The sequence below is a fragment of the Lottia gigantea genome, assembly GCF_000327385.1.
Source record: "Lottia gigantea unplaced genomic scaffold LOTGIsca_22, whole genome shotgun sequence".
In the NCBI taxonomy this organism is placed as follows: Eukaryota; Metazoa; Mollusca; class Gastropoda; family Lottiidae; genus Lottia; species Lottia gigantea.
The window spans coordinates 316,642-327,974 of record NW_008708555.1 but is presented as its reverse complement, the minus strand read 5'-3'; the positions used below and the strand labels follow the sequence as shown (position 1 = coordinate 327,974).

Genomic DNA, 11,333 nt, shown 5'->3' with positions numbered 1-11,333 from the left:
TCTAGTGTTATTGAAAATTAATTAAAATAAAAACTCAGAGCAGGAACAATATTCTTAGATTTTCTTAGATATTCCTGTTGAGAAGTTAGCATACATTAACGTGACGTCTTACAGACGTTGTCAAGATACACACTAACGTCACGTTTGACTCTTTAATGTTTTGAATCTGTAATTTTTTGGAGGTTTGTTAAAATACACGTATAATACCAAACGATTCTGCTTCTTCGTATTATTCCCTCTTAACAAAAACTAAATTTGTTTTAAAGTTTCCAAAATTTGACTAACTTACCAACTACAAATTTCTAAGATATTTTTTCAATCTAATAAAAATCCCTTTGCAGAAAATATGCGATAAGATCACAAAAAAAGAAATATCCATATTGTAACTAAATAATTCAAATTTCACTCTCTTTTCTTAGTTTCCAATATATATCTGTCTTTCAACAGTTAGTTAATGGGACTCCATTCAACAAATTGGGATCTGGGTTAACCCTTAAAAATACTTTCCTTTTTTGGTATTCAATGTCTACCTATTTAATTGGACTCAATTGAGTATCAAAGTAATAAGTAGGTTAAAGCCAACAATAAGTTTCGTGACAACCGGTGTATTTTAATACAGTGTGCATTCAGTAAGCCTATAAAATTAAGTATTACATAATATTTGAAACCAAACACAAATGCGGCCGAAAATTGGGTTAAAGATTATGGGATTCCCATTTCAAAAATAACCAGAGCTTTGTTCAATACGAATGCAATGTGAATTTCTCAAAAAAGTACAAAGGAATCATTATCTCATCACTTGCTTTCGTGATTTTTCAACTGAATTAAACTTTTTTACTAACTGAAATTTCTGAATAAACTTTCCAGTTAATGTGACAGGTTTGCCATTTCACAGGGGTTGATTTGGGTTTTGAATATATATAAATAGTCTTGAAAAGTACTGGTACTAGAAATGTATGAAAAACGAGTCATTCCTTCCAAAATTATTCAAATACCTACTGCGCTGGTCTAGTTTAGATGAAACTAGTTAAAACGGTAAGGTACAAACTTGGAGCAATGGGGGCTGGAGAAGGTGGGTCAGGTGGAAACTTTTAAAAACAAAAAATGGGCTTGTAATCTGCATTTTATGTAATTTGAAGGAATATTCTATCAATATTATTACATTTATACCATGAAAAAAAGCCGCCCCAAAATATCACCAAAAAGGTAATATTAAATTACTAACTTTTTGTGGTCTGAAGTAAGAAGTAATATAAAGTGTCTTTCTGGGGAAACCATGATAAAAAAAAAACGTAACAAGATTCTTAAAGAATTCAAAAATTTATTTCCTCATGGTAAATGACAGAATATCAAGTTTTCCATTCTCTTGATGACAGTGAAAAACTTTTATTATTATCTGTTATATTCACTGGTTTACAAAATATGAATAGATTGAAAATGGTGAAAATCGATGCTATCAATGTCCCTGATACACATAATACCTATTTACAAATTGGAGTAGTGAAAATCGATGCTATCAGTGTCCCTGATACACATAATACCTATTTACAAATTGGAGTAGTGAAAATCGATGCTATCAGTGTCCCTGATACACATAATACCTATTTACAAATTGGAGTAGTGAAAATCGATGCTATCAGTGTCCCTGATACACATAATACCTATTTACAAATTGGAGTAGTGAAAATCGATGCTATCAATGTCCCTGATACACATAATACCTATTTACAAATTGGAGTAGTGAAAATCGATGCTATCAATGTCCCTGATACACATAATACCTATTTACAAATTGGAGTAGTGAAAATCGATGCTATCAGTGTCCCTGATACACATAATACCTATTTACAAATTGGAGTAGTGAAAATCGATGCTATCAGTGTCCCTGATACACATAATACCTATTTACAATCTCTTTGTTTAAGAAAATCCTACCTTTTAGACTGAAAACAGATTTCATATTTAAAAAGCTAAATCTCATTCAGTGATTCATTCGACAGTAAATACAAACAATAGGTGAACACAGGTCATAAGACAATAGTCAAACATTTAACATGTTTTTAAATATTTTTCTTATGATTCAACTAAGGCCTTGGTCACATTTTTCTCCTTGGGAGAAGTAACGTAATTTTTTTGGGTAATTTAGTTAAAAATTGTAGTTTAACAAACACCAAAATAATATTCTTATAGCAAGCTACTGGTATACTGTGCAATATCATTTGTCAGTCGTAACATGGTATTGATCATTTTGAAAAATCAATGCCAAAAGTTTTTTCCAAGGACCAGCTGTTAGACAGGACCTTCATGGATAGTTGTTAGCTGATTCAGATGTATCTATAATATGCAAATCCTGTAGCACACAGGGCCTCTGTTTATTGTCCCATCCAAATAATCAATCAGACATTTTTCCATGTCAGCTCCTCCAACCTGCATCACTCACTGATAAAGGGGGGAAACAAGGTTGAAAAATCTGAAAGATATCATCTCATCCCATGCAAGGATGTTTCAAGTTTGTAAGCAAGTGTCGAACTCACTGCAGTTTCCAGAGTCAGTAAGTTTCAGACCAGTGTGAACAGTGCATTATACAGTAAATACCAAACAGTGAGCAATAAAGCTGAAGCCCAGCCAAATCAACAGGTTAAAACAATTATATCTACATGATATACATGGTTATAATATGACTCAAATTGTTTTCACTGTTTCTAGATTGTGATGACCTTTAAAATCTGGTTTATATAAACTGCTCACATAGTTAAAGGTATTGTACAGATTGTAAAATTGCACTATTCCAATTATTGACCTGACGTCCATGGTTCCTGCAATTCCATGAAAACTAAGTGTTTGATGATGTCACTAATCTCGAAAGGCCTTATGTGATAAAGCATATCTGTGATTAGTGAAGTCATCAAACACTTAAATTTGTGAAATTGCAGAAACCGCGGACATCTGATTGAAAATTTGGAAGATATAAGTTTACACGATACTAGAAAAACCTCTTCACAATCCCTTTAACAGAGGATTCATTTTAAAAAATTGGAAATGAAATATAAACTAAATAGCTGAAACTATAATAGTTTTGAAGTAAACTTATATTATCAGTTTATAGTTTCACTTTAGGGGAGACCACACAGCTGTTTATCCAAGCTTCTTTCTCTATAAGTTGACAACATTCAATGTAATATTCTATGAAATAAAATGGGAATTCATTTTTGATTACAAAAGAGGCTATTTCCTTTTCAGTGTTGATTACAAGCCAAAATTCAAGTTTGGAAAGATTTATGACAAAGGTAATCAATCATATACAAATACATTGTATATAAATATATTTCGTAGAAAGTGACGGCCTATTATGAAATATGAAAAATTGATTTCTAAAATAAATAGACTTATGTATCAGCTCAGTTAAATTCCAATAGGTAATTACCCTTAAAGATACGAATAATGAAAAGTGGCTAAGAACACAACTCACATCTCAGTTGCATGAGAGTACTGAGAGTAGCGTTAGAAAATTATGACTACTATCCGTATTTGCAACTAAGCTCAGGGTGATTGCTAAGGTATGAGTGCACCTTAAGTACTGTTTGTAAAATCAATTTGGGCATATTGAGTACTGCTTGAAAACTACCAGTGTGAAGGCTTTGATGGCTCAGTGAAATGGTGGAGATAAAACCTTCTGATTTTTCAATTTTTTTCGTTGTCAGTGATGTCGGTCAGAGGGGCTGACATTCACATGGGACATTACTCCTCTATGATACAGATTTAATCATGTATTTCTACATATAAATACCAACTGCTCCAATTTGTTTTGTGCTTAAAATCAAATATCAAAGAATCTTTAATTCATGGAGAAAAGGAAAAATACATCACACGATAACAACGTGCAAACAGTAGGTAAAAAGTCTATACAATTAGAGTAAATGTAGCATTGTTTCAGGACTAATCCCTTTTCATGGAGCAAGACTATTGCTACAGAGAATCTATCCAGGAGATACCAGTAGGTCAAGTTGACCTAAACTTTTCCCCTGTCAACTTGGTTTTCTCCTGTCAGTGATGGAGGTCAGAGGGAGTGGAAAAATGTTCGATTGGCAATAGATAAAAGCCTGGAGTCCTACAGGATGTACTATACATATTAAAGATCTCTCCATATCTCATCCAATTTGAACAAATCCAACTATTACAGCTACCAACAAGTAACAACCCAATCTATGATATCAACATCCACTTGAAGCAACGTTAACTTGTCATCTACCTACCAACAATCAGTTGGGAATGTATCACAGACTGCTGAATTCAACCTACTAATGGGACAACACGACTCATGTACTGATTAAAGCTTATTTCTGATCCCTGCACAGTAATATATTTTGAACGGTCATGACCAAAAAAAATTAAAAGTTTCAAAAACAAGCTGCTGAAGCTGTATCCAGTCACCAACTTCAACCCTAACAGATAAGAGCTGCATCTATTGCCCAATCAAGTACTGTAAGTCCTGACTATAATAAGAGTGACTTCAAAACGTGAAGTGAAGGTTACTATGTTCTTATCTTCTGTTATGATGTATCACATGTAGGCCAATGTAAACAGTAAATAGAAATAGGTATCAAAATTGCTTTATCATTCAAGATCTTCTGAGACTGAAGTTTGCATTTTGTTTATCTCTATCCCTAAGTAAATATATGCAAATCAGTGCACAACCATGGATACATTCAAATAAATCAACCAATCAACATGCAGGCCCATTCAAATCCTTGAAATTGTTTCTTAGAATTCCTTTAAAGCAACGAGGAGAAGCTAAATGAAAAAGCTCATTTATTACCAAATTGAAAGTTGGTTGTTGGGCATCTAGGTGCCATGGGATTTGACTTAATAATGGGGGTTGGGGGGCATCTAGGTGCCATGGGATTTGACTTAATAATGGGGGTTGGGGGGCATCTAGGTGCCATGGGATTTGACTTAATAATGGGGGGTTGGGGGGCATCTTGATACATATTTTAGGGCAAAAAAAAATTTCAAATTTGCTAGAATAGAAGTGGGAATGCAATTTGGGGCATAAATGCAATTGACCTTGCCCCCCTCCTCTCATAGGCCTACCCCCACTCTAGCAAAGACCCTGGCTTCAACTCCAACTTGGAGTCCAAGACTACCATTTTCTCAAAACAAAATTAAACCAAAGGTGATTTCAAATCAATGAAACACAATATAGACTTACTTTACTTACTTTCACAAGAAAATCCACGTAGAAATAAATCGAAATGGAAATTACATGACATTGATCATTCTAGCAGGAGTGCTTCTTTAAACATCAAACGTAAAATAAATCTATTTTTAGAACAAACAGCTATATATAGTAACACGCAAGCTGCTTGGAACAAACTAAAACACAATTTCTACTCACCGTAAGTGGAAAAACGGAAACTTTGTGTCACTGCAAGTCAGGAAATTATTTTGCACCAATTTAAGCCATTTTTGCAAAATATTTTGGACTGAATACGCTTGCAAGAGTGTTGTCCTTGTTCAGCTTTCAAAATTCTGGTTTTTCCAACTCCGCCTTACGGGTTATACAAGCGGCCGGAAGTTTTCTTATAGTCTCGTGCTGTCAAGACACAATCAAGTTTTACTTTCACTTTAGCTTTAGATCCGTACTACAAGTAGGTCTACAAGTCAAACAGGACCGGTTCGATCTTATAAAATTCACCGGTTTTAAATATCTTTGGTCATTTTAAACGATTCTTTTTAATTTTACCGGATTTAAACTCATCACGAACACGGCAGACCTATTGTGTTTGTGTCTATTGTCATGTTAGGCATACGCCTAAGTTTAGTCACAGGTGAACCAGTTTCTTTCTCAAATCTTTTCAGTTAGGACCACCCAACCATCAGAAACCCTTATAAGATATCCCCACCCTTTCTCACCGATTTCGCAATGTCGTTTTACTGCCTAGTTACATAATAGAGGCGTACAAATAGGATCTAAAGTGGGTTCATTGGCTCCAAAAATCAAATTTATTCATACCAAATAAATTTGACTTGATCATAACCTTTTTTCTGAATTGGGAAAGGGAGAGGGGCCTAGCCTTGGGCCCTAGATATCTTTGACCGAAAAACCAGTTGTCGAAGCTTTACCGACCACTGTTCTGTGCATTGAAGGAGCTACCTAAGCCTTTAAAATCTCCCAGTGTTCACGAGAAATAGAAAATAATTGTAGACATTTAACTGACATTTATATAATATATAATAAAATAATTCTCACGGAATTCAGGGGAAATCCCCGTAAAATTGTTCATACCCGGCAATGATATAGTAAAAATACCAATATAAAGTTAGCTATATGGACTCACTGTCCGAAAGGGGTAGATCTACCAAAAGACAAACCCAGTAGCAAAGTGGCATTAGGTGCTTCGGAAAGATAAGTACACCTGGTGTACACATATTTTAGTTGAGCTCAATTCAATACAGAATTTGGACCTGGGCTTTGAAGCTCAAAGCTAATACGTTGAAGAATGGTTTCAGGGACAATCTTGTCCACCAACAGAGTCATTGAAGCGTTCACAAAAGGGGGGAGAGATGTTCTCTAATGTTTCTGCAATGAAACTTGTTAAATTGATTGGATATAATTAAAAAGTGTTAAGAAACTTTGAGTAAAAAAAAAAACTTAGCCTATCTGTTCAAGACAGATTTGGTTATAAAATGGAAGACTATTTCCATTATCGTATACCAGTGGTCCGTGGGTGGAGCCAAAACATTCTGTATGGTGAGTGGTATGCCGTTGGTTTCCAGGTACTCTAGTAGTGGCTTACGAGCGGGTTTCAGTTCAGTGCATTGAATGAGGACATGCGACCTTGTGGCAACGTGGCCGCAGCGACATTTAATGGCGTTGAACTGATGGTCTCGTAGTACGTTGTTGGTCCGGAGTCTGGTTGCCACTTTGCAGATGGCTACACATGGATGGTTTGGTTTGGTTTGGTTTGGTATCTTCGGATCAATCTGGTATCTTGCGGTGTCGAGGTTCCGTAACATGTCAGACCATTTCTGGTTGATCCTAGAAGATACGATACTGCAGAACTCCGAGTAGGAGTATTCTACAGGCTCGATATCCTCCAGACTCAGACTTTCCTTGGCACAACGGCCTGCTTGATCATTGCCAGGAATGGAGACGTGCGATGGAACCCATACTAATTCAATCTTCTGGTTGTTGTTGGTTTGGTAGTTGTGGATCATTCTTCTTATTTCGGAAATAACTTCTGACCTGCAATTAGAAGGGGTGAGAAAAATAGATTGGAGGCTGCTTAGCAAGTCGGATAGAATCGCGGCATGCTCCGTGTGATTGACGGACAGCCATGTTACCGCGTCCCTGATGGCAAAAAGTTCTGCTGTGAACACTGAACAGTGCGGGGGGATCCTTTTACTGATGCGGATGCCTTTTGCTGGGATGCACAAACCGTAACCTGTTGCGGTACTACTCTTGGAACCATCGGTGTAGATCTTCAAATGGTCGGCGTACACGGAATCAATCAGATCAAGAGCGCGAGCTCTTGCTCCCACTGGGTTCTCGTGCTTGTTGGTACTCTGGATCAGCTGGGTGTTGACTGTCGGGTTGGTAACCTTCCAAAACGGAGTAGCCGATAGGCGTCGTTCAAGGATCGTTACTTGATCGAACTGATGCTCTCTCAATAGATCAGTGACCGCTTGCCCGTAAGAAATACTCCGATTCTTCTGGTTATTTCCGACACGAGTAAATCTTCTGATGCTGGAATACGTCGGACAGCTTTCGGACAAATACTGAAGTTTCCCCCAGAATTTGAGAGATAGCACCTCCCTCCGAAGAGAGAGGGGTTTCTCTCCCACCTCCTGAAGTAGCGCCTCATTCTTCGTACCTACAGCTGCCCTGGTGGCAATATGTATAGCTTTCATGTGTAGAACGTCGAGTTTCTTCAGTTGAGTATCACTTGCTTTACCATAGGCAATACAACCATAATCAATAACTGAACGAACCAGTGACCTGTACATCATCATTAGAGTTTCTCTGGCTGCTCCCCATGTGGTACCTGAAACATAACGCATAACATTTAAGATTTTTGTAGACCGGTTACAGATATAGTCAATGTGCGTACTCCAAGTCAGACACCTGTCAAAGTGTACTCCCAGGAACCTTACTGAATTCTCATGCTTAATCTTCACACCATTCAGTCTAAGGTCAATACTGTCGTGATCTTTCTTTCTGCTGCAGAACAAACCGACGGTTTTAGCTTCCGAAATAATGAAGCCCCAGTCGTTTGCCCATTTAGCAACTTGGTTCAGAGCAGTTTGCATACGCCATTTAACTTTATTGAGGTCATTGTGACCAGTCCATATCGAACTGTCATCTGCATATAGAGCCGTGCTAACCGAGAGCTCTATATGCTTTACATAATCCAGGGCCAGATCATTGATCATAATGCTGAAGAGGGTAGGGCTAATAACAGAGTCTTGTGGGGTGCCATTCTCCAACGAGTGCTTCTCGCTGAGAGAATTGGCGACGTTCACTTGTATCTGGCGATCCCTTAAGAAGTCTTGGATCCACCTGAACATGCGACCCCGAATGCCAAGTTTATTAAGTTTAAAAAGCAAACCATCAACCCAGACTAAGTCAAAGGCCTTGGACAGATCCAGGAATACTGCACTGAAGTAGTTCTTCTTTCCGAGTTGGGCGGCCATGTCGTGTTGAAGTCGAACGATTTGATCCATTGTTGACCGTTTCTCTCTGTAGCCGCTTTGGTTGGGATCGATAAGACCATTTAGTTCACAGTGGTATCTAAGTCTATTATTGACCATCGTCTCAAATGTTTTACATAGAGTCGAGGTCAGAGAAATAGGCCTGTATGAACTGCATAGACTTTTATCTTTCTGCGGTTTTGGTAGAGGAATGACCATTGCCGTTTTCCAACTTTCCGGAATTGTACCATTATACCATGATTTGTTGAATAATTCTAGTAGAACTGTAGACGCTTCCATTGGTAACTCCTTTAACATGCTATACTTGATATTATCTTCACCAGTAGCGCTGTCTTTCTTACTGTACAGTGCTTTCTTCAGCTCGTCGAGGGTGAAGGGAGCGTTAAGATCCCGTTCATCCTCTAAGGGCGAATGATGAATTGGAGTGTGGTTGGTGTAGAAGGTCTTCTTGTTCTTTAGAAATTCTTTGGTATGGTTGGTATCAGCACCGCCGTCAGCATAACACTTGGCTAACAAATTGGCTTTTCCTTCATTGCTGTATTCTGTGGAATCCCTGTAACAAAGAGTTGGAATGGAAGAATTAGATTTTTTACCAAGCATTGGGTCTATTTTACCCCAGACAGATCTTAGGTTGGTCTTCTCATTTAATGAGTTGCAGAACTCTTGCCAGTGCTTTGTTTGTGATTCACGCAACAGAGCAGCTGTAGAAGCCTTGACCGCTAAGTATTCTGCCTTGGTATAACGGTCCGATTTCCTCTGAAACCGTCGTAGACCCCGCTTGCGAGCATCCACGGCAGCCTGGAGTTCATCGGACCACCAGGACTTGGGTGACCTACGTGCAATGCCATCCTTAGTCCGGGGAATAGAGCCCATAGCAGCATCAGTAATAACCTGAGTCAACTTCCCAGAAAAACTAGAGACGTCCTCGTCCCTTGCCAGATCTAGCTTGGAACGAGTGAAATGACGCCTAAAGAAATCCCATTTAGCCTTCCCTAGTCTCCATTTGCCTTGACACATGACTTCCTCCTTCACAACATTGCGTGACAGCGTGATTTCAATGACAACATGGTCACTTCCAAGGGTCTCACTGGTTGCTTCCCACGTACAGTCTTTAGCTAACCGACTGCTTACTAATGTGAGATCGAGATGCGAACCAAGAGGAGCAATTGCACCAACATAAGTAATGCTACCATCAATTATGCTAACCAGGTCATTGGCCTCAATGAACTCAGCAACTTGTCTACCATTAGTGTCAGTTGTTGGCGAGCCCCACAATACGTGTTTGGCGTTAAAATCACCAAGCACAATATTGTCGGTCCCGGGCAACTGATCGTAAACATACTGATATTCACTGAATCGTTGAGGTTTGCCTTTGACTTCGGGTCGATAAATATTAACGATAGAAAAAACCTTTGACTTGTCGGTAAAGGATACCGCCTGTGCCTCCAGAGGAGCGATGGTTTTCAGAGGAACCTCACTATGGGATATACCATTTTTGATGTAGATGGCCAGACCCCCACCACTTCGATGGTTGAGAGCATTAGGTCTGTTTAATCTGATCAAAGTATAACCATTGATGATAGGGTCTTTATTCCTTGAACCGAGCTTGGACTCTTGGAGAAAAACGGCATCATACTGCTTCCTTTGTAGTAGCTGTACCAGTTGGGTCTTTCGTTCAGGTACGTTCAAACCATTGATGTTCAGCTGTATGAACCTGAAATTGAATGTAAAATAATTAATGACTTTATGGATCAGTATGGTTTTAGCATGGGGTTTGGGGTGCCGTAAAAACCTCTACGTCCATTTCCGTTACTGAGCCAGTGGGCAGTGGTCTAGCTAGCGAAGTGATTCTAGAGCGCTCAGTCACGGGTCTGGAGCCTGTACTTTTGCAAATGCTCCTTGACTGGCGAGGTTGGCCACTCGTGGATACCGCCTTAACTTTTCTTGGCGTTTCCACTGATTGACCCACTACGTCAGTCTTCGGAACATCCGTGCTGGATCTCTTCCTCTTTGGTTTGGTATCCTTATTTGGTGGTTGTAGATTCGTGACATTGTCGGCACATACTTTTGATACTGCGTCCATGGCGTCCTTTGGATTGATTTCACCAGCCTTGGATCTGGAACTAATTGCTACTGCAACCAACCTACAACAGAAATCAAAAAATTTAGACTCGTCCTTGAACTCCGGCGTGAATCCTTTCGGAGTTTTAGTCGGGGCAGGTTTGGGGCATTCGACCACGGGCTTGGGGGCAGCGGGCACCGTGTTGGCCGAGACGTGATGGCGAGCTTCTTGGGAGGATACCTTGTAGGTGTGTTGTATCCTTATTTCCGCTCTTCTCGACAGGAACGAAGGGCACAAAGAAATTGTCGGCCGCCCAAAGAAAAGATAAAAGAAAAGAATAAAAAGGAACGAACTCACAAATTAGTGGCAGGTGTCAAAAGTTAATTGAGTTATACTTAATTGATACTTGACAGTAATCCGCTAATCCAATTTCACCAATCCAGACTAGAGAGAGCTAATTAGTTGTTCACAGTACGAATGTCGCCCATAAACTCAGGCTTCCCTCTATTTATACGTCCAGTCCCGGGAGACTAGCGCCGCCATTGCACCTACATTTTAA

The 11,333-nt window shown here is 39.0% G+C and overlaps 2 protein-coding genes across 2 annotated transcripts; one reads left to right on the top strand and one right to left on the bottom strand.

Moving 5' to 3' along the window:
- Positions 1–1,056: 1,056 nt before the first annotated feature.
- Positions 1,057–1,947, top strand: LOTGIDRAFT_159813 (hypothetical protein; the record flags this gene model as incomplete). The annotated part of the gene is made up of 2 exons (XM_009054523.1): positions 1,057–1,072; positions 1,346–1,947. The coding sequence occupies 2 exons, from the start codon at positions 1,057–1,059 to the stop codon at positions 1,945–1,947; spliced, it is 618 nt and encodes a 205-aa protein (XP_009052771.1).
- Positions 1,948–6,657: 4,710 nt separating this feature from the next.
- On the bottom strand, positions 6,658–10,795 carry LOTGIDRAFT_159812 (hypothetical protein; the record flags this gene model as incomplete). The annotated part of the gene is made up of 3 exons (XM_009054522.1): positions 6,658–7,246; positions 9,728–10,426; positions 10,617–10,795. The coding sequence occupies 3 exons, from the start codon at positions 10,793–10,795 to the stop codon at positions 6,658–6,660; spliced, it is 1,467 nt and encodes a 488-aa protein (XP_009052770.1).
- Positions 10,796–11,333: the final 538 nt, after the last annotated feature.